The sequence below is a fragment of the Cetorhinus maximus genome, chromosome 21 (genome assembly GCF_964194155.1).
Source record: "Cetorhinus maximus chromosome 21, sCetMax3.hap1.1, whole genome shotgun sequence".
Lineage (NCBI taxonomy): Eukaryota > Metazoa > Chordata > Chondrichthyes > Lamniformes > Cetorhinidae > Cetorhinus > Cetorhinus maximus.
This window is the reverse complement of record NC_135899.1, coordinates 3560991-3585252: the sequence shown is the minus strand read 5'-3', so window position 1 is coordinate 3585252 and position 24262 is coordinate 3560991. Positions and strand designations below refer to the sequence as shown.

Here is a 24262-nt window from a genome sequence, read left to right as displayed (position 1 = left end):
AGAGAAGCTTGAAGTGGTGCATTTTGGCAGAAGGGATAGGAAGAGGTAATATGGACTAAATGGCAGTTCTCAAGAGTGTACAGGGACTGAGGTTCATGTGATAGATCTTTGAAATTAGCAGGACATACTAAGGGAGCAGTTAGCAAAGCATATGGGATCTTGGGCTTCGTATACTGAGGAACTGAGTACAAAAGCAGGGAAGTTATGCTGAACCTTAATAAAATTCTGGTTAGGCCTCAACTAGAGTCACCACACTTTAGGAAGAATGTGATGGTCCTTGAGAGGGTGCAGGTGAGATTTACCAGATGGTTTCATGGATGAGGGATTTGCGCTACATTTTAGATTTTAGTTTGGAGCAAAAGAGGTTGAAGGGAGATTTGATAGAAGTGTAGAAGATTATGACAGGTTTGGATAAGGTAGCCAAAGAAAAGCTGTTTCCATGAGTTGATCATATAAGGTCTAGGGCACACAAATTTAAGGTTTCGGGCAAGAGATACAAAGAGGATGTGAGGAAGAACATTGGTTTTTTTACACAGTGAGTGGTGGTGAGCCACTTTATTGAACCAAGTGGCTTGCTCAGCCATTTTAGGGTGTTAATTATATATAAATTGGGTGTTTAATTATACTCGGATGGTGGATATTAACTGGTGATTCAACTGTGAATATTTAAGAAGCAGGCTTAGTCAGTGTTTTCTGGATTGGGGGTGTTCGATATGCGTATGTTTGAAAAGACTAGGCTTCAGTTTTATCCTTCACCACCTGGCTATCTGGTTGTAACTAATAGCAGCTAAGAGTCAACCATAATCCTGTGAGTCTGGAGTCATATATAGGCCTAAGAATATTAGTGAACCAGATGGGTTTTTACAACAATCTGGTAGTATCATAGTCACTATTACTGATACTAGCCTTTTATTCCAGATCTATTTCACTAATGGTATTTAAATTTATCTGTTGTCATGTGGGATTTGAACTTGTGTTGGTGCTGTTATACTGACAGAGTGTGAGACAGCATTGCTGGGTAGATTGAGCAGTTCAGGAAAGATGTTAACGAGGATCACCCCTGGTGAACATGATAATGGGAAGATCAAAGTGAGGGAATTGGGCAGTTCGGGTTGTAACTTGGAAGGAAACAGCAGTGAATGCCTGATGAGTCCATCTGAGATTACCTCAGAGTGTAGTCATAGGCTTCTATAAAAGTCTTCAAACCTGGAATGATGGCAAGATAGTAGAAAGATAGAGGAGAAATAATGGGCTGAATTTTCCCCCCATTGGGGGGGAAGTTGATGGGCGGGCGCGTGCAGGCATACCTCCAATCGGCGCCACCGATCGGAGGCGCAACGCATTTTACGTGGGCGGGCCAATTAAGGCCCGCCCAGCATGACGTCTGCAGGGAAGTGCTGTGCGCTCCCTGTGTGGGCGGAGGGGGAATGCCTAAAATCAAGAGTGCGCTCTTTTGTGCATGCGCACGAAAGAGCGCACTCATCTCCCTGAGGCTAAGTGCTGTCTCAGGGAGATCGCCTCTACTTTCAAAAATATTAAAAATAGAAAAAAAATTTCCCTTACATGACCCCCATGTGACAATGTCACATGAGTTGGGACATGTTTATAATTTCCAAAAAAACTTTCATAAAATTTTTAAAACCGTACAAGAAACCTCATCCTGCCTGTGGATGAGGTTTCATGTTTTTTAGACTTCCCGCCGGGGCTCCTGGCCTGCCCGCCAACCTTAAGGTTGGACGGGCAGGTCCACTAATTACTTTAATTGCTCTGTCAAAGGCCTCAATTGCCTGATTTTGCTGCGCCCCCACCTTCCTGAAAATTTAAATGGGGCACGGTGATGTCGGGAGTTCCGCCTAACGTCACCGCACGTCATTTTATGTGTCAGCGAGTGAGCCCTGCCCCCGCTTGCCGACTTGTAAAATTCTGCTCTCGATTTTGGGATTTCCACCCCCCCACCCCCCCACCCACAACGCTCCCCCCCCCCAACCCCACCCACAGAGCGGACGTCACGCTGGGCGGGCCTTAATTGGCCTGCCCATGTAAAATGGCGCTGCGCCTCAGATCGGGGGCGCTGATCAGAAGTGCGCCTGTGCGCGCCCGCCCTTCAACTGCCCCCCAACAGGGGAAAATTCAGCCCTTGAGCCTGTTTTTTGATTATGTTGTTATTACAATGTTGCTCTGGACATTGACAAGACCTTTAGAGTCCTGCTGATATCGTGTTTCAGGCTGTATTAAATTATGCCCATCCTCATTAATCCAGCCTAGGGAACCATCTGCTGGATTTACACACAAACTCGATTCCATTTTTAACATATCCCTTCATCTGAATCCAGGGCTCACACCCAAAATCTGCAACCAACAATGAACAGATTCGGAAATGGCGACTGTTAGGAGCAACAACACAAACTTTTATCTATACAGAACCATTAAAGCACTTCCCAAGAACACTTCCTTTGGCTGTTGAGAAATATCATTTAATATTCTTAATATCTAAATACAGCGTTGTGATTACTTTAGTGAGATTATTGTCTAAATTTAATCCCAAAACATTCTGTTATAGATAGTGACAATTAAATAATTAACGTAAACTTGATATCAGTTGTTCAGACTAATTCATTTCAATTTAGGTGAGGTAGCAGATACAGATCCCCGATACCCATGGAATTGTACCCCAGCCAGACATAAACATCTTCAAAAGGAAAGGGAGGGAATTGGCAAGACAAATAATATCCATATATCATTGACAAAGTAGGGGAAAATGATACTTTTAGACCCCAGAGTAATAATTCTAGTAATACCAATGGATTTTCAAAGTTCTACCTGTCATGCTCTCTCTGCTATGACCCTATTCCAAGCCCTGGGGATGAGGTTATTCATATATTAGGATCAGGCACTTGCCCATCCGGCAGACTTCTCTTCTTGGGGTATTAATCGGCTATATTCTAATCAGGTGGCATTGACAAAGTGCCATCAAAAGTCTGATTTTTCACCATCATTGATAATGGTAGACTTAAAATATATTTATCCGTGTTGTTCAGGAAGCTGGGTGACAAAATAATATAGACACAATTAATCAACGGTACAAAAGTGGTAGGTCTTGCCAACTTATTGGTGCTTGGTAAAATGTTGTTGAGCTCCCAGGGGCTACCTGTCTCAGAAAATTCTGGAGGCATCCATCTCTTAAAGCACCAGCTGCCATTTCTCATAACTACACCATCACACCACCCCCCACCACCACCCCCTGGTGAACTCCCAGACACAGTTTTCACAGTGGAGGACACTAGTACCACCCCAATAGTAACAGGTAGTGCAGAGGATATAGAGAAGGAGGAACTTAGCGCAATCACCATCACTAGGGAAAAAGTACTGAGCAAACTATTGGGATTAAAGGATGACAAGTCCCCAGGACCTGATGGCCTACATCCCAGGGTCTTAAAGGAGGTGGCAGTGGAGATAGTGGATGCATTGGCTATAATATTCCAAAATTCCCTGGATTCTGGAAAGGTTCCAGTGGATTGGAAAAATGCTAACATAACACCCTTATTCAAAAATGGGGGTTGGGGAGGCAGAAGATAGGAAACTATAGACCAGTTAGTTTAATGTCTGTCGTTGGGAAATGGTTGGAATCCGATATTAAGGAAGTAGTAATGGGACATTTGGAAAGTCAAAATGCAATCCATCAGAGTCAGCACGGTTTTATGAAGATTAATACACAAGATAAGATCACACGGAGTTACTTTTCTCAAAGGGTCGGGAATCTGTGGAATTCACTACCTCAGAGTGCAGTGGATGCCGGGACGCTGAATAAATTTAAGGACGAGATAAACAGATTTTTAATTAGTAATTGGTTGAAAGGTTATGGGGAGAGGGTGGGAAATTGGAATTGAGGCCGAAATGAGATCATCCATGATCGAAATGAATGGTGGGGCAGGCTCGAGGGGCTGAATTGCCTACTCCTAGTTCTAATGTTCTTATGTTCTTATGAAGGGGGAGGACATGCAAAGCCTAGAAATGAAGCTAAAAGACACATTCACACATTATTCAGTGGAAGTGGATATATTTTCAAATTGTAAAGTGGCAAAATGTGATCACCCATGCCACCACTTGTGATCATAAATTCTTAACTTTTCTTGGCCTTTCACTTCTAGGTGCTGCCCTGACACCTGCAGCAGGGATGAAGATAGCCTGTGCAATGGTTGGCCCTCTTTCCTCTGATGACTTTGGCGTGCATCCTCTGGACAGCTAAGGCCTCAAGGCTTGCTTTGGTTGTCCACCTGTGGGCCAGCTGCTCTCTCTGCAGTGACAGAGGATAAGGTTGACGGGGTCACTGGCAAAGGGGACTCAGAGACAACTGAAACTTGTGTGTCACAGCTGGAGGTAGTAAGACTTCAGATGCAAAAGAAGCAGCTTGATATAGAAAGAGATAGGGAAAGATAGAAACTTGAAGTGGAAAAAAGAAATGGAATTAAAAAACTTGAACTGGAGGAAAGAGGGGTGGGGGGTGGAAATCAGCGATGTTCTGGAGATAGTAATAAGGAAGAGAAAATGGGGAAATGTGTGACACAGGAGCAGAGAGGGAAAGGGACGGGTCCTCAGGTTGGTCCTTTAAGGTGTGAGGAAGAAGTGTGTCAGTACTAAACTGAGAGGGAGTGTGGAAAGAGAGTCTCAGCATGAACTCTGGGGCAAGTGCCAGCTTGAAATAAGGGGGCTGAAGAGGGAAAATGTAGGGAAAGTGATGTTTAACAATAAGCTTAGTTTAGTTATAATCACACAATCAAAGTATATTAATTGATTAAACTTTAGTACCTTAGTATTATGTTATTTTAAAAGCAGACAGTGTTAATTGCAGATGCTGCTAAAACAGAGCAAGACTTGCAATCGTTCAAGTTTGAATGAGCAATACCTGGTTACAATACTGATTATTGCAACTCATGACTGTGTTAACTGAATGTGTAAGGATGTTTCACTATCTCACCTTTTAGACATTGATTATTGTTATGCACATATTTTATACACTCTGTATGGATCTTTAAGTATTAGTTCTGTGTAATCCCCTGTATTCGTTCAATATTGCTTTGCTTAAAGTTATAAGTAGATCTGTGATTTGTTTTAAAAGTGAAGTAGCTCATTCCTCTTTTTTTTCGGAAAAATATACTTTATTCATAAAATATCTGAAAGAACATTACAAAATATTTCTATGGCCATCATAAAAAGTGCAATCATATTCAACTTTTCCGCATAGATCATGAGGTGCTTCACTACAATTAATGAACATTACAGACATTTCAACATGGTCATTACAGACAAACAGTGCAATGGTATTCAAGTTATCGACATAGATCATGTTGCACTGAGGTGTTTCAATACAATTATGATACATTTAGCTTTCGCTACATACATTCCTTGTGAGACATACAGCCCGAGGGGTCTATGCAATTCCCAGCCCCTCGGTGCACTATGGCAGAAAGATCTTAGACAGCGACCTTTCCCATTGCGCCTTTGTGGCGGCCGCCCCAAGCTTTAGTGCGTCCCTCAGCACATAGTCCTGGGCATTGGAATGTGCCAGTCTGCAACACTCAGTCAGGGACAACTCTTTGCACCAACAAGTTTCAGGCAGACCAAAGAGCATCTTTCACCGAGTTGGTGATCCTCCAGCTGCAGTTGATGCTCATTCCAAACACCATAGCCACATCACCTAGCAGTTGGCTTCTAAAAGCAGACAGTCATTGATAAGAGACTGATTTAATCAGCAGACACTGTAAGATGTGTCTGACTTAATTAGGAAGTTACACCAATTAAGCAAAACCCAAGACAATGAGCTCAGAGTATTCAGTGAGTGACCATGCACCATACATGATTCACCTAGCCAAACAGAATCCAATTATGCACCACCTGGACCAATCAAAGTTCAGAGATAGTGCTAGTCAGGCTGTGGGTTGTGTTTTGGAATGGGTTAATAAGCAGCAGCTTTTAGTGGCCAAGGCACATGCCTCAAGTTTGAAGTTGAAGGTCACAGAGCCTGTACAGGAGTACAGAGAGGAAATCCAAGTGTCAAGCTGCATTGTAAGCTGAACTGGGAAGCAAGAACAGTAGTACGCCTGCAAAGTTGCTGCCCTGTTTTGTTAAGTATAACTTTATAACTTAAGTAAAGTTTCCTGAATTACTTCAGCAGGCTGTCTCCTGTTGCCTGATGGTTAAAGTCTCAATGAATAAGTAATCTGTGAGTACAGACTTACAGAGTTTAAGATATAGCAAAAAAAACTTCAATGAATTTCCCTCTCAGGTTTTTGTGTTTTGGGTACACATTGAGAAATGGAAACACAGAGAAGATCCCAGCTACAGACTGGGAAACAGATGAAGAGATGGAGGATGGGACTGGGCAGTTTGACTGACTGAAGCAGGGAGTAAGTGAAGGAAGGAGAGAGACAGATATTTAATTTACTTATTATTTTAAACTTCTGGTATTTACAATTGTATTGGTTTTATCTACAGTCTCACTGAGATTTCATAATGTATAATTTAGATATTGAATGATACATTTAGTGACAATCTGTTGTCAATGGTGGTTTCTAACCCCCAACCCCTGACCTCTGCTCCTGACTCTAATCATGAGGTCAAGTCATTCAGGGATGTTGTGGCCGGTCTGAGTCAGAACCGGAGCAGATTCTCAGAAACTGGTTTACATCCCTAGTCCAGAAGAAAGGGTATAGCTTCTCAGTGAATTTATTCCCAGTGAAGCTGTGGAGATGGGACTTGGTGTCCGTGCTGTAAAATGAAACTGTCCCAGACTCAAAACTGAGAAAAACTCCCACCTTCCCGGGGATCTGACTGACAGGGAGAGGGGATTCAGGAGAGGAGTTTATATTAAACTGATTCCCAACCCGCTCAATGATCCAGAATCCATTCTCTGGGTTCAGACTCATCACTTTCTTCCTTTCCAGAGACTCTGCAGCTATGCCCAGGCTCCAGCTCCGACTCCCGGCCACTTCCACTTCCACATCCCAGCAATGTCTCCCTGATGTGAATCCCGCTGATCCCAATACACAGAGAGACTCTGTAAACCTCTTCACAGTATCTTCGACAGAGTAGACACAGGGATTGTTTCTGCTGGCCGGGTAGTCTAAAACATGGGGGCAGAGTCTCAGAATAAGGGAATGTTCATTTATTACTAGGATGAGGAGAAACTACTCTAGGGTTGTGAATCTTTGGAATTCTCTATCCCAGAGGGTTGTGGATGCTCCATCGTTTAATATATTTAAGGCTGAAACAGACAGATCCAACATTAACCTTCATCTATTTAAATTAAGAAAGGAATTGAATCATAAATAGAAAATGAATGTTATCACCAGTGTGTTCTTACTTAATCCATAGTAAACAAACATACTTAATTTGAAGATCCTTTAGTTTCTGTTTTTCTGAATCTTTTCTTTAACAAGCCAGTGCTGATAATGAATTCCTCATGAAATTTTCTATTGCATGATCAGCTGTTACTACAGGACAAATCTCATGATCCTGAGAATGTTATTGTCCCATCACCCACATCCCTTGAGTGGAGCTTTACCACTGGGAGCATGGGCATGTAGAACTATTAATTAAATCAAATATCACACCAACTGCTAAATAAAACTATCTTTTAAGTATTTGTAATTTAAACAGGAGTTTAAAAAGACAAACATATTATTTCTCCAAATGTATTAATGTGCAGTAAGTATTTTCTAACCTACAACTTCTGCTCTAAGTGTAAATGTTTCAGAATCGGTTTTGTCATCAACTAAACATGTATATCTTCCTTGATCAAATACTGTTGTGTTCTTTATTTGAAGAGAAATCTTTCCTTTGGTCGGTTTATCTTTAAACAGTTCTGTCCTTCCTCTGTGATCCCTGTGTTGAGCAACAATGTCATCTTTTCCATTCCTGTACACATGTACTGGTGAATCAAGACCTGATTTAAGCCATTTCACCACCATGTTCCTGACGGATATATCTGGTGCAAGCTGACATTCCAGGAGAGCATCTTCACCTGCTGTAGTTACAACTGGATCATCAGGTCCTAGTACGAGGAATTTACCTAATGAACAGTAACATTTAAAAATAAAATTGATTATTCATGTAATCCACAGAAGGGAAAATACATTTAAGGTGGGCAATCACTCAACTGAGACTCCCAGGCCCACAGGTTGTCCTAGAGATATGGGGGAAAAAAAGGTTTTCCTTAAGCAACATGGGACAAAGGGGCCAAATAAGGGACAATCCCTTAAAATAAAGGATAGTTGGTCACCCTGTCACCAACATGTCCGCCAGATAGGAGAATATTGAGGAAGTAGAGTTGACTCAGAGCCACCTGATGGCCATGACACAAAACTATAGGTAGATTCAAGCCAAACTTTGTTAAAAGGGAATCCTCCGTCACTCCTATACCTGCTTCCTTTTCTACGGCACCTTTCCATGTAAGTGTAGAAGATGGAACATCTGTCTTTATATCTCCTCCCTTTTCACCATCAAACATACCTTCCAAGTGAAACAGCGATTTACTTCTTTCAATTTACTATACAATATTCGCTGCTCACAATGTGGTCTCCTTTATACTGGGGAAACCAAAAGTAGCCTGGATGACCGTTTTGTAGAACACCTCCGTTCAGTCCGCAGGCGTGATTTCCAGTTGCTTGTCATTTTAATTCTCCACCTTGCTCCTGCTCTGACCCTTCCATCCCCAGCCTCCAACAGTATTCCAGTGAAGCTCAGCACAAGCTCAAAGAACAGCATCTCACCTTTTGACTCAGCACTCTACAGCCTTCTGGAATCAACATTGAGTTAAACATAGGGTCATAAGAAATGGGAGCAGGAGTAGGCCACTTGGCCCTTTGATCCTGTTCTGCCATCCAATAAAACCATGGCTGATCTGATTGTGTCCTCAATTCTACTTTCCTGTCTGCCCACCCCTGCGCACCCACCCCCCTCCAACACCCAGCCTCCAATACTCCCTGGGGAAGAGAATTCCAAAGACTAAACGACCCTTAAAGAAGAAATTCTTCCTCACCTCAGCCTTAAATGGGTGAAACCTTATTTTTAAACAAAGTCCACTAGTTCTAGACTCCCCCACAAGGGGATACATCCTCTCAGCAACTACACTGTCAAGCCCCCTTAGAATCTTATGTCTCAATAAGGTGATCACCTCTCATTCTAATCTCTAATGAGTATAGGCCCAACCGGCTCAACTTTTCCCCATAAGACAAACCCCTTCATCCCAGGAATCAGCCTAGTGAAGGTTCTGTGAATTCAGTACATGCCTCCTTAACTGAGGAGACCAAAGCATTACACAGTGCTCCAGGTGTGGTTTCACCAAAGCCCTGTACAGTTGTAGCAAGAGTTCCCTACTCTTATAATCAACCTCCCTTGCAATGACGGGCAACATTCCATTTGTCTTCCTAATTACTTGCACACTAACTTCCTACGATTCAAGTACAAAGAATTCAGATCCCACAGCATTCCGCAGTCGCTTGTCATTCAAATATTATTTTGTTTTTCTATTCTTCCTGCCAAGGCGGACAACTCATATTTTCCCACATTATACTCTGTATGCCAATTGTTTTGCCCACTCCATTAACCTATGTCCCTTTGCAGAACCTTTGCATCCTCCTCACAACTTGCTTTCCTACCTATGTATTGTTATCAAACTTGGCTACAATTCAGGCAGTCTCTTCATCCAAGTCATTCATATGGATCATAAATAGTTGAGGCCCCGGCACTGATTCCTGTGGCACTCCACTAGTTACAGTTTGCCAACCTAAAAATGACCCATTTATCCTGATGCTCTGTTTCCTGTTAATCAACCAATCCTCTATTCATATGTTAATATATCTCCCCAAAACCACGAGCTCTTATTTTGTTCACTAGCCTTTCATGTGGCACTTTATTAGATGCCTTTTGGAAATCTAAATACTCTGCATCTATTGGTACGCCTTTACTAACCCCGTGCGTTATTTCAGTTTCACAAAACCATGGGCAGAAATTTCCGCTTGGTGTGTGGGCATGTGCCCGACACGTTCAAGCGTGAAATAGCGCGTGATGAAGTCGGGCGAGCATCCCGACCTCATTCCGCACCTGCACAATATTTCACTTGGCAGGCATGCATGAGAGTCAGCAGCGCGCCCGCCGACAGGTAAGGGGCCTTTTAAGGCCATTAAAGTATCCATTAACAGGGATTTTTTTTGCTGCCCGCCCAACCTTATGGTTGGCGAGTGGGCGTATTGACTAGGCGGTCTTTGCATTTTTCAGGAAACCTCATCCGAGGGCGGGATGAGCTTTCCGTCATTAAATTTTTAAAAATCTATGCACAAAGTTTTTATAACACCCACGCACTGGTGACTCATTCTGCTGCGTGGAGATGTTTTCCAGATTTTAAATTCTGTCTTTATTAAGTTTAAATTCGACAGCTCCTTGAGGCAGCTCTTTGCCTTCACGCTCCCCCGGCGCTGACTTCAGTGCTCGCCCTCTTCTTGTCTTCACCCCAGCAACACTGAGCCTTTCAGCGCACCTTTCATGCTGATTGGCTGTTAATTGGCCAGCCAGTGTGAAATCGCGTTGGGGGCCTATCGCGGGTGGCAGCCCGTTCCCCGGTTGCTCCTGGGTCTGCCGATCCGAAAATTCTATCCCACGTTGACTCTGCCTGACTGTATTATGATTTCTAACTGCCCTGCTACAACCTCTTTAATAATGGGTTCTACCATTTTCCCAATGACCGGTGTTCGGTGAACTGGTTTATAGTTTCCTGCCTTCTGTCTCCCTTCATTCTTCAATAATGATGCCATATTTGCACTTTTCCAGTTCACTGGGAACTTTCCAGAACCTAGGGAATTTTTGGCGATTATAACCAATGCATCCACTATATCTGCAGCCAATTCTTTTGAGACTATAAGATGCAGGCCATCAGGTCCAGGGTAATTGACCTAAATGCACTGTATGAGCCTACCCTCCAGCTACCTTTGCAAATTTTTTCATCCATGATTATTTCACCACCTTTCTTACAAGCCTTCATTATTTCCTGATTTATACTCTGTCCACAGTGTAGCTGCTGTTTGGGAGCTTATAAACCACTCCCGCCAGTGACTCCTTTCCTCTAATGTTTCTTATCTCCATCCAAACTGATTCTATGTCTTGATATTCTGAACCAAGATCATTTCTCACAACTGTCGGAATCCCATCCTTTGTTAACTCAGCCAGCCCACCTCCTTCCAAAATATCAAATACCCTTGAATATTCAGGTCTCAGCCTTAGTCACCTTGCAAACATGTCTCCGTAATGGCTATCATCATATCATACATATTTATTTATATTTGTGCTATCATTCATCCATCTTGTTACAAGTACTGTCTGCATTTGGATAAAGAACCTTTAGTTGTGTCTTTTTCGCCATTTTTCCTCACTTTGATCTTATTTGTTGGTGCACTCTTACTTTTTTTGTTATTTTGTCTTTCATGGGACCCGGGCATTGCTGAGCATTTTTATTGCCCATCACTAATTGCCCTTCAGAAGGCGGTGGTGAGCTGCCTTCTTAAATGGCTGCAGTCCATGTGGTATAGGTACACCCACAGTGCTGCTAGGGAGGGAGTTCTAGGACTTTGACCCAGCGACAGTGAAGGAACGGCGATATATTTCCAAGTCAGGATGGTGTGTGGCTTGGAGAAGAACTTCCAGGTGCTGGTGTTCCCATGCATCTGCTGCCCTTGTCCTTCTAGGTGGTAGAGGTCGCGGTTTGGAAGATGCTGCCATGTAGGATTGGAATCCCCTCCAACTGGGAAATTTATGGAATATAATTTCAAACCCACGCACATGTTTTGACCTCATACGAACAAGGAGCAGGAGTAGGCTATTCAGCCCCTCCAGCCTGCTCTGCCATTTAATAAGATCATGGCTGATCTGAGAACATCTGGTATCAACCCCACCCCTACCCCTGCCAGTTGTTGGAGTCCAGCCTAGCTGGGGCTACCTGGTGAAGAGTAACATCGGTGTGAGTGACATTGTGCCTGGCAGTCCTGGCTGCCTAGGGGGAAGACACCCTCTCCCCGCACCCACTGTCTGTCTCAAGGGGAGGCACAGTCAAGGCACCCTTTCATTTCCCACCCCACCTTCCAACCACCGACCAGCGGCACCCACCCACCCTGTGCCTTTATCCTTCCTCCTGCGCCCTCCTCTCCCTCTTCTTCCATCTCTTTACACCCTACACCTGAGGGGGAGCACATTGTGACCTTTTGTTCCCACCCCCCATCATTTCTGTTGTTATTGGGATTTTGGGGTGTAGTTCTTAGACCCAATGGTGACACCACCTTCGCCAGTGGTGAGGCCACCCAGAGCCGCTTATGAGGGAGCAGTGGCCTCTTCGGCTCCTGCTGCTGCTCCTGTGGCCCCATCACTCTTTAATATGTTGGCAAGACATTTCGGGGTCAAGAGCTATACCCACCCTGAAATGACCATTGAGGCGTGCATCAAGGCTATGGCTAGGGTCGTCAGCCCCTCAGGCATAGCCTCCACCTCGAAAAAGTGCGGCGAGGCTGTATTTTTCTTGAGGACCGAGCAGGCGGTCAAGGGCACCTGGCCCCTGAGAAGGGGCTCACTGTGGGCAGGGCACATCTGGCAGTGGACCCATTCGAGGCCTCTGTCCAGAGACTCACCTTATCCACCCTCATCCCCAGTGAGCTCCTCCTCCCCCATCTCCATCAACTGGGGGAGGTGCGGTCAGAGGTGGCACCGATCCCGCTCAGCCTCAAGGAGGTGGCCCTCCGTCATGTGTACTCCTTGCGGTGCGAGGTTTTCATCCGCCTGGCCTGGAGGAGTGCACGGAGGAGGGCTTTAACGTTGAGCATGAGGGGGCCACCTGCCATTCTTTTGGGCGGTGGACAGTGTGCGGCGCTCCGCATTCAAGGCTGCCAGCAACACCAAGGGGGCTGCGGCTAGCACCACCCCACCTCGTCGCACCACAACTCCATCGCCCTCCCCGCAAGGGAAGGTGGAGCCGGCAGTTAGTGCCACCTCGGTTGCTGGGAAGGTGTGGTGGGGGAGAACCCGTGCCAGAAGAAGACGTGGACTTGGGCAAGCACATCAAGGCGGCCCCCCCAGATCAAGCCTGGACCCCAGACACCTCTAGGCACTGGCTAGGAAAAACATTCCGTTCCCGGCAGTGTGACAGCGCATGCTCCTGGGCCCGTAGGCACCTCAGCGCCAAGTGCTGGGCCCGCGTCGTCCCCTGCGTGAGTTCCCAGGTCTGGCGGTGGTGGGGTGCGCGAACCCGAGCCAGTGGTAATACTCAAAAAGAATTAACCTGCCGGAACCCCCAGAGGCAGTATGTCCGGGGAAGGTCGACATGTGGACAGAGGCCTCACGGGTGGAGGTCTCCCTGGCCCCCCCCAGCCTGCCCCGGAAGAGGCACCACCCCTCGGAGTGGGAGGGCCCTGCCGCCTCGTGCTGCCCTCTGGGGGTCAATAGAGACCCTGAGACATCACAGTGGACCCCTGAGCAGGGTCGCTCGGGGGTCGGTGAAGATATCGCCCTTGTGGTGATGCCCCACCCTGACCCACCTTGCACCCCGGAGATACCATCTGGCCTGCCAGGGGACTGCGACACCCCCTTGATTGCCCTGAGTGCTGAGTTATCAGGGGGCGGGGGAGAGGAGGGCCTCGCTGCTCCCTGTCAGCCTTTGGCACTGTGCACCTCCATCCTAGGTCTGGAGCTTTTTCCAGACTCGCTGGGCGACCTGGTGCCTTGGGAGGAGTAGGGTTCTGAGCTGCTGCCGCAGAGAGGATTCCTCTGGCCTTGACCTGGGGAGGTTAGGATCGAGTTGGAGATAGAGCCAGCTGGTGGCTCTGAATCAGCCCCTGCACTCAATGCAGGGGACGGGTCAGAAGCTGGAGGTGACGACCTGGAGGACCAGGTGACATCAATAGCCTGCACCGCCAACAACCCTTGAGTCATTGGAGCCAGGTGAGGTGATGGGGGCTCTTGTCCCCACTGTCGACTCCCCCCTCATCCCCGTTGAGGATCTCCAGGGCTTTCTTGCAAGTAATCGTGGTGACTGAGACAGGCTTCAGTTGGCCTTGGATTAGTGGCATTCGTTTCCGCTGGTGTTCTGGTCCCCGAGCTGGACCAGAATGCCAAGCGGAGGGTCCATATGTTTCTTGTTGGGCTCCTGAAGGAGAAGAAGGATTAGTACTCCTCTCCTTCCTGCAATAAAGAGGTGTTTGTGATGGGTTTCAATACTTATGACAATGAAGGCAACCATAGCTAGCCTCAAGATCAATGGCAGCAGGGACGCATAACGCAGGTTCCAGAACTTGTCGGTCCTCAGGGACAGGAAGTATGCGGTGTGCTTCCTGCAGGAAACCCAAACTGTTCTGGGGGACAAAGCTACGTGGCTCCTGGAGTGGGTTGGGGGGGGTTGAGGGGAGGCGGACTGGTTGGGGGCAGGGGTGGTCTACCTGAGTCACCCAGCCTCCAATTCCGGTGAGGCGGCTGTATTGTTGGCCCCACATTTTCAGCTGGAGATATTGGAGGTCAAGGACCGTGTGCCAGGCTGGCTGTTGCACCTTCATGTGCACCTAGGGGGCGCAGCGCTTCAACATGGCGCCTGTGTACACTCCCCTGCGAACTTCTATGACGAAGTGTCCACTCACCTTGCCTCCATCGACATGGGCGAGTGCATTGTCCTCGGGAGGGTGGGGTGCAGACTTTAACTGTGCCCTCGAGGCCAGGGACCGACTCAGTGCCCCGCTGTGCTTGTTAGGCATGAGGAAATTGAAGGGCCTGATCAGGTTCTTCAACTGGGTGGACGCCTGGTGACATCTTCATCCTGACTTCAGCACTTACACCTTCATGAGGCCTGGAGCCGGAGCAACCAGACTCAACTGCCTTTACCTTCCTGAGGCGTACGTGTCCTGCGTTCTGTCAGCCTCCGTGCTGCATGTGTCGCACTCAGACCATTGTCTGGTGTGGGCAGAACTCCGTCCGTTCTGTACTCAGACAGGGTCTGTGTACTGGCACTTTAACAACCTGCTGCTGGAGGATGAGCAGTTCCTGGACTCATTCCGTCATTTCTGGGCTGGCTGCAGAAGGAAGCGGGGAGGCTTCCCTTCCTTGAGGCTATGGTGGGATGTGGGCAAGAGTCACGACTGTGTCTTCTGTCAGGAGTACATGAGGGGGTCAGCAAGAGGTGGAAATCCAGGATGAAGGAGTTGGGGAGAGAGGTGCTCGACCTGGAGGCACGTCTTGGTCAGCCTGATGCGGACCCGGCCCTGCGGCTGGTGTACGATGAGGAGAACGGAGCCTGCAACTCGTTGGGTCTCGCGGCGCACGTGAGGTCACGGATCCAGTTCCTTAAGGGCCTGGACCGTGGCTCCCCCTTCTTCTACTCGCTGGAAAAAGGCACGGGGTCCATCAGTAGCTCCTTACGCTGACGGATCCCTCATCTCGGATCCGGAGGGCAGAAGGGCTCACACCCTTATTATACCGCCCTGTTCTCTCCGGATCTGTCCAGCGAGGAAGCTCGCAGAGTTCTGTGGGAGGACCTCGCTGGAAAGCTTAACTCCCCTATCAGTCGGGGACAGCTGACCGCCGCCCTCGACAGCCTCTCCAGTGGCAAATCCCTGGGGCTGGACAGGCTGACCATGGAGCTCTTCAGGGCATTTTAGGATGTCCTATGCGGGGGGTCCGGGGGGGAGAGCCTCACAACCAGGGAGATGCCCCTTTCGTGGCGCAGGGCGGTCATTGCCCTGTAGCCTATGAGGGGAATCTCAGCCTCTTTAAGAACTGGCGTCCAGTCTCCCTCCTCAGCATGGGCTACAAGATCTTTGCCAGGGCCTTGGCACTGTGCTGGACCACATGATCCACCCTGACCAGTCCTACACCGTCCCAGGCCGGACCATTTTTGATAACATCCATCTGGCCTGGGACATTATCCACCTATCCCAGAGGCCTGGTCTGTCGAGTGCCTTCCTATCCCTTGACCAGGAGAAGGTGTTCGACAGGGTGGATCACGAATATTTATCCGGGACTCTGCGAGCATTTGGGTTCGGGACGAATTTCGTCTCCCGGATCTGACTTCTGTATGCTGCCGCAGAGTGTCTAGTGAAGGTTAACGGGTACCTGACGGCGCCCCTTCACTTTAGGAGAAGAGTGTGTCAGGGTTGCCGCCTGTCTGGCCGATTGCATTCTATCTGCGTGGAGCCTTTCCTGCGCCTCTTGCGGAGGAGGTTGTCGGGATTGGTTCTGCGCGGGCCGGGCATTGGTGTGGTCCTTTCAGCTTACACCAATGAGGTGCTCCCCATGTTCACTGTCCCGGCTGACCTGCGGAGGATGCGCGAGAGCCAGGGGGTCTACTCTGCCGTGTCCCCAACTGGGACAAGTGTTTTTGACTCCTGGTCGGCCCGTGACAAATGAACACCCTAGATAAGGAGCTCAGGCCTTTCACCTGGAGCAGGACCAGCCTCCTCTCCCGGGGGTCCACCTCTGCGCTACTGAGGAATCCTGGCCGGCAAACTGGCAGGAGCTGGAGACCAAAGTCACCGCTCGCCTGCGGCGCTGGACAGGACTGAGGGTCGAATGCTGGTCATAAACCAGCTGATTGATGCCATGCTGTGGTACCAGCTGATCACTTTGACCCCTCGCCCGAACTTTGACGAAGAAAATCCAGAGAAAGCTTATAAATTTCTTCTGGGACAAAAGACTGCACCGGGTCCCTGCTGAGGTTCTGAGTCTCCCGCTTAGGGAAGTCGGTCAGGTGCTGGTGTGCCTACGCACCCAGGTGGTGACTTTCTGCCTTCAGGCCCTGCAGCGATACCCTTACGTCGAGCCCACTCTGAGATGGCGTACCCTGGCGATGTATTTCTTCCACCAGGTGCACGGCCTGAATTATGACGTGCGGCTCCTGTTCATCGACCTGAGGGGCCTTGGGAGCTCCGTGCAGGCGTTGTCCGTCTTTTACCATGGCCTGATCAAAGTCTGGAGCGCAGCGGCCTCACCGCAGCTCTCCACCGTCAGGAATAGCGGTTGTCATCAGGGAGCCGCTGTTCATGAATCCTCGCCTCCACCGCTATGATTTCAGGAGGCTGGCGGAGGAGAGGGCTGAGGCAGCCAGGGTGACCAGAGTCGAGAACGTGCTGGCTGGCGAAGGGACGGGCTGGATGATCCCGCAGGAGTTGACGCTTCGTGTGGCGGTGGACATCCGGCTCGCGGCTGATGTCATCCAAGACCCCAGGCAGGTCGGTGCCCGGCCCCCGACGACACCCGTGGGCTCCAGGAGGCGCAGGTACGCGGTGGACTCCTGTCTGAGCGTACCCCTGCTTAGACGGAATTCCACATTGGCCCCAGGTCCCAAACCCTCCCTCGGAAGCTGGAGACCCACAACCCAAGCTGCTTCACGGAAATGCCCTCCGTGCCATTTTGTTTGGTGCGGAGGTGTTTCCTGTACGGGCTACTGCTGCACAACCTCTACCTCTTTGCCCTCACTGCCGCCTGGACATGCCCTGGAGTGCCACGTTGCTGTCCAGCAATGAAGGTCCCCAGTGGGGGACTCGCTACATGGGAGTCCTCCCCCTTACCATTGGGGACCTGGGGTGGAGGGTGTTGCACGTGGCAGTCCTGTACAACCATCGGTTGCGTTGGTTCACAGACTCCCAAGATGCCTGCAGCCTTGTGAAGTCCATGGGCCACGTGAGTTGTACTCGGCTGTGCCCCTTTCTAGTTTCTTAAAAATCCTTTTACTTTTGTTTAGTTTACACTTCAGCCCCACGCTCCTGATCGACAGGCACCCAGTGCAGAGTGGGGGCTTGGAGGCAACCTTCTCCTGGGCCTGGTCAAGTTGGCCATCAACAGGTCCAGGCAGCGGGTGACCGAGAGGGTCACACCGACCCGACAGTCTGCCCCTCTTCCGCAGCTATGTTCACGGCCGGGTGTTCCTGGAGAGGGAACACATGGTGTCCGCCGGCACGATCGAGGCCATCCCTGCCCGGTGAGCATCACAGGGACACAAGTGCTTTATTAACCCCTTAAATCACATTTTTATTTAATGTTTTTAAGTTTCCTTTAAGATTAGTTTCTCTTTTTACAATAACTCATTAAGGGGCTGATCTTTTAATTTGCCCCTCATTTACTTAATTTAGTTTAATTGGTTGCCCGAAAGAATAAAAGGGAAAACAGGTGAGGCAAGTTTGCTCTGCAGAGTTTTAATTAAACTCTATCTGAAGAAGCCTGTCTTGGTTTCTGATGAAGAGTCATTCGGACTCAAAACGTTAACTGTATCCCTCTCCGCAGAACTGCTGAGTTTTTCCAGATATTTCTGTTTTTGGTCTTGGTCTTTATTGCCAAACAGCTATTGGAGCTGAACAAGCAAAGAGTTAATTTGAACATTTAGTGAAAAAACAGTGACTCATCAAATGGATTTGGACATAGCAGTCAGTCAATCAGGGAACAACGGTACCACGGAAATGTCATTACCTTCCATCAACTAATGTAATCAAGAAGTCTGCTTACCCAAAACAACGGCACAAAGGTCATATCATCAATACAATACACCCCACCTGCCCCAGAGGTCTCCACCTCCACATTCCTCTTCTGGGAAAGGAGCCGGATTTGTACTAGAACATCCAGGAAATCCACCTCCAGGTGCTATTATTCGGACACATCCTTCTTCCATAAGGACGATCCCTCCTTTCCGATGAATGCCTCTGCCATTGATCATGCAGCCTTCCCTCCTGACACAGGGATGGCACCATCCCCTGCCACCTCAGCTTTTTTGCCAGCTGGGCACCAGGAAAGTTACTGTGGACATGCCCTTCCTCCTTACAGGGAAGGCAGTGCAAACCATTCAACTTCCAGCAGAAATGGGATGTGAGCCCCTGGGGTGGATTGTACCAACCACACTCTGTTTCCTTCTCCAGCAGCAGCTGGTTAAAGGAGATGATGAGATGGAGACTCACTTCACTGAGGGCAAGAAGACTCAATAGGCCTCATTTTCCGATCAGCGGTGATACTGTGCGCATCGCTGCTGTCCGCGAAGATCTCTGCACACTTTCCCTGTTTGAGGCACTTTCAGCTGGGACTTCCGATCCAGTTGCAGCAATTGTTATAGAAATACTAGAGTATGTAACAGCCTTTCTAAGAACCAAGTCCCACCCCAGGTGTCTGAGATAGATGAACCCAATCTCAGGACATGGCGGCGGTTCAGGTGGGTGTCGATGGTATTGCCGCCAGTCCCATGTCTCCAGCAGCAGGTGGCGATACTGCGCTGTAAAACTTGACTGATCTTTGTACAGCTCAACATCACCATCTTCTGGCTGTAATCGGCACTACAATGAACTGCAAGGGAAAGTTAAACAAGCTGGGGGGAATTTTCACCGGACACAAAACAAGCGTTGGTATCAAGGCAAAATACTGCGGATGCTGGAAATCTGAAACGAAAACAAAAAGTGCTGGAAAAACTCAGCAGGTCTAACAACATCCGTGGAGAGAGAGACAGAGATAATGTTTCCAGTCCGGCGAGGACTGCTGAGTTTTTCCAGCATATTTTGTTTTTGTTGGAATCAAGTGTGGGTGCAGAGGGAGAAATGGAAACCCAGAAAAAACCCCAGCTACAGACTGGGAAACAGGTGAAGAGATGGAGGATGGGACTGGGTGGTTTGACTGACTGAAGCAGGGAGTAAATGAAGGAAGGAGACACACAGGATATTTAATTTACATTTTATTTTAATCATCTGACATTGATATTTGTATTGGTTTTATTTACAGTCTGATTGGGATTTTACAATTTGGAGATTAAATGACACATTTAGTGACAACCTGTTGTCAATGGTGGTTTCTAACCTCCAACCCCTAACCTCTGCTGCTGACCCTAATCACGAGGTCAAGTCACTGTGATGTCAGGGATGACGTCAGGTCCCGCCTCTTTTCCGGATCCGGTTCAGAATCGGACCCAGATTCTCATAAACTGGTTTTCATCCCAAGTGCTGAAGAAAGGATAAAGTTTCTCAGTGAATTTATTCCCAGTGAAGCTGTGGAGATGGGACTTGGTGTCCGCGCTGTAAAATGAAACTGTCCCAGACTCAAAACTGAGATAAACTCCCACCTTCCCGGGGATCTGACCGACAGGGAGACGGGATCCAGGAGAGGAGTTGAGATAAAACTCATCCTCAAACCGCTCAATGGTCCAGAATCCAGTCTCCGGGCTCAGACTGACCATGTCCCTCTTCACAGACTCTGCGGCTACTCCCAGACTCCAGCACCGATTCCCCTTCACCTCCACCTCCCAGTAATGTCTCCCCGATGTGAATCCCTCTGATCCCAGGGCACAGAGCCAGACTGTAAACCTCTTCCCGGTGTCAGGGAGACTCCTCCGGTTCCGGGTCCATTTCAAACTCTTCAGATCCTCAGACACCTCGAGCTCGGGATTCGCTGTTTCCACATCCAGGGTCACAGAGACTGGGAGAGAAAAGCAGAGAATTAGAGACTCGCTGGGGATCGGGGGAGAGACTTTCATCGATTTGACCGTTTTTGATTTGTTTTCCTCTTGTTCAACATGAAAAAGAGCCGCCCTGAGGGGAGGAAATGAGAATCTGACAACAGCAGAAAACACTGGGACTTCCACAGAGGGAGGTCACAGCTTCTGGAAATATCAAACATTACACCCACCCTCCTCAGCTCTGTGGGATTGTGTGGGGATAGAAATAAGAAAATGAGCAAAAGCTGGAACTGGAGCCTCAATGTTAAAATAAATACTGTTCCCAGTTTAATGCATCACAAAAGGGATTTACAATATCTGGGATTCAAACACCCACCACGCTGCTGAGCAGATTACTGATTGAGGAAACTCACTCTGTCGGATTGGGGGTATGAGTGTGTCTGCGTCGACAAATATTTCTGCAAATCGGTGTGCACGCATGTGTGTGTGTATGGGCAGGCGTGTGACTGTGAGTATGGGACTATTTTTATGTGTGTATAAGAATGGTTGCCTGTGTGTGTGATTATGGTATGAAAATTACGTACAAACTACTCCAGCAAATTTCCCACAGGCATGGAAATATTTTACAGAACAAATGGGAAAGTGTTTTGATGGATGGGACACTGACACCAGTACTGGGGATAGAGGAAGCTGCACCACTGGGACAGCCTTCACCTGAACTGCACTGGGACCAGGCTCCTGGTGAATTGTACAAATAGTGCTGCAGTGAGAGCTTTGGAGATCTTGTGACACAGCGGGCAATGCCCCTGCCTCTGAGCCAGAAGCTCCAGGTTCAAGCCCCACTCCAGGACTTGATAGCCAAGGAATGTGTGTTCGTAACACAACTGAAGAGGTTGAGGATCAACTTGTAAATCCTGCGAATGGCAGGTGGTAAAAGTGGGAAAGATTCTATGCGATAGAATTAAAATTGGAGCCTTGACCATCACTATTTATAGTTCCAGGCTATAACATGAATGGAGAAGTGCATGTTGCCATAGTGACTCAGCCTCCTTGGCTGGATGAACGATGTGAGTCAGGTTGGTGTGAACAGCAGGGTGATCAATCGTCGTTCCGGTGGGATGGATTTGGGACCTGTCTCCTTACCCTACACGTGGTGGAGATTGCGGTGCTGTGGGTCAGACCTGCCTTCGGGCAGAGAACTGAAGAAGGAGACTGAGAGCTTTAAACTAAATAGTGTCGGTGGCAGTGTTCACAAAAGTTTAAAAGGAAGGACAAGGCAATAGTGCCGAGTAATGCTAACAAGATTGTGACAGGAAGGGACAGAGTGTACGAACATAAGAACTAGGAGGAGTGGGCAATTCAGCCCCTCGAGCCTGCCCTGCCATTCATTACGATCATGGCTGATCTCCTTTCAGCCTCAACACCAATTTCCCGCCCTCTCCCCATAACATTTCAATTAATTACTATCTCCTCCTTAAATTTAATTAGCGTCCTGGCATCCACTGCACTCTGAGGCAGTGACTTCCACAGATTCACGACCCTTTGAGAAAAGTAATTCCTCCTCATCTCTGATTTAAATCTACCACCCCTTAGCCTAAAACTATGGCCTCTCATTCTAGAATGCCCCACAAGGGGAAACATCTGCTCCATGTCTACTTTGTCTATCCCCTTTAGCATCTTATATACCTCAATTAGATCTCCTCTCATCCTTCTAAACTCTCGCAAGAAAAGGCCGAAACTGCTCAATCTCTCCTCATAAGACAAGCCCCACATCTCTGGAATCTATCTAGTGAACCTCCTCTGAACCGCCTCCAGTGCAACTACATCCTTCCTCAAGTAAGGGGACCAAAACTGTGCACAGCACTCCAGGTGCTGTCTCACCAATGCCTTGTACAGTTACAACAACACTTCCCTATTTTTATACTCTATTCCTTTAGTAATAAATGCCAAAAGTCCACTTGCCTTCCCTATTACTTGCCGTACCTGCATACTAGCTTTCAGCAATTCATGCACGAGGACCTCCAGATCCCTCTGCACTGAGGCATTCTGAAGTTTCTCTCCATTTAAATAATAAGTCGCATTTTAATTCTTCTGACAAAAATGGATAACCTCACACTTATCCACGTTAAACTCCATCTGACAAATTTTGGCACATTCACCTAACCTGTCCATATCCATTTGTAAATTTCTTATTTCTTCATTGCAACTTACTTTCCCACCTATTTTGGTGTCATCTGCAAACATAACAGTGCAACAGCAAATAAGGTCAGAGTAGGGATAATCGTAAAAAGTACAAAATGAAAGGCTCTTCATCAGAATGCACACAGCTTTCATAAGGAGATGGATCAATTGATAACATAAATAGGAATAAATGAGTGTGATATGATCTCCATGACAGAGACATGGCTGCAAAGTGACTCCGGCTGGGACCTAAATATGCAAGGATGTTTGACATTTTGGAAGAACAGGAAGTAAGGAAAGGAGGTGGGTAGCTTTGATAATAAAGGATGAGATCAGTGCAGTCGTGAGAAATGACCTTTGTTTAGAGAATCAAAATGTAGCATTAGTTTGGGTGGAGATTAGAAATAGTAAAGGAAAGAAGTCACTGGTGGAATGCTTCTTGGCCTCCTGAAAGTAGCTACACTGTAAGATAGAGTATCAATCAATAAATAATGGAGACCTGTCAGAAAGAGGCGGCAATAAACGTGGGAAATTTTCATCTTCAAATATATTGAACAAATCAAACTGGCAATGGTAGACTGGGGCATGAGTTTCTGCTGTATTTGAGAATGTTTCTTTGAACAATATGTTCTGGACCCAGCTAGGGCACAGGCTATTTTAGATGTGGTAATAAGTATTTATACAGGAGTAATTAATGACCTGATAGTAAAGGATCAATTTGGTAAGAGTCATCGTAACATGATAGAATTCCACATTCAAGGTGAGAAGACAATTAAAGACAATTACAAGGTTATGAAGACAGAGTTGGCTAAGGTGGAACGGGAAAATAGGTTAAAAGGTTAGACAGTAGAGAGACAGTGGCAGATATTTAAGGATATATTTCATAACTCTCAAGAAGCTATTATTCTATTGAGAAAGAAAGAGTACATGGAAAGGATACACTGTTCGTGGATAACAATGGAAGTTCAGGATGATATCAAATTGAAAGAAAAGATGTACAATGCTGCAAAGATTAGTGGTAGCCCAGAATATTGGGATTTTTTAAGAAACCAGCAAAGAATGACAACAATGGTAATAAAAAGGGACAAATTAGAGTGTGAGAGAAAACTAGCAAGGAATATGAAAACAAACAATGAAAGCTTCTACAATGATCTAAAAAGGGAGAGTGTAGCTAAGGTCCCTTAGAGGGTGAGACTAGGAAACAAGGAAATAGCAGAGACTTTGAACATGTATTTTGTATCAGTCTTCACAGTAGAAGACAAAAAAGCATCCCAAGAATAGCAGAAAACCCAGGGCGGGCGGTGGAGGGGAGGGAGCTAGGAACTTAAAACAATCACAATCACTAGGGACAAGGTACTAGGAAAACTATTGGGACTAAAAGGTTGACAGTTCCCCTGGACCTAAGGCCTGCACCCTAGCATTTTAAAGGAAGTAGCTGCAGAGATAGTGGATGCATTGACTGTAATCTTCCAAAATTTCCATGATTGTGGAAAGGTCCCAGTGGATTGGAAAACTACAAATGTCACATCACCATTCAAGGATGGAGGGTGACAGAAAGCAAGAGACTGTAGGTCAGTTAGTCCAACGTCTCTCATTAGGAAAATGCCAGAATCCATTATTAAGGAGGTAGATGCAGGACAT

At 47.3% G+C, this 24262-nt stretch overlaps 1 protein-coding gene across 2 annotated transcripts in view; it reads right to left on the bottom strand.

The window, feature by feature from the left end:
* The window catches only part of LOC144695595 (zinc-binding protein A33-like), a 186107-nt gene that overhangs the window by 153039 nt on the left and 8806 nt on the right, over positions 1-24262 (bottom strand). Inside the window, exon 6 of one of the 2 annotated variants that reach the window (XM_078566494.1) lies at positions 19709-20460. The exons of the other annotated variant lie outside the window; for it this stretch is intronic. Coding sequence (XP_078422620.1) covers positions 19943-20460 — 518 coding nt within the window. The 3' untranslated portion in view covers positions 19709-19942. Of the gene's footprint in view, positions 1-19708; positions 20461-24262 lie in introns of those variants that run through there. 2 annotated transcript variants of the gene reach the window in all.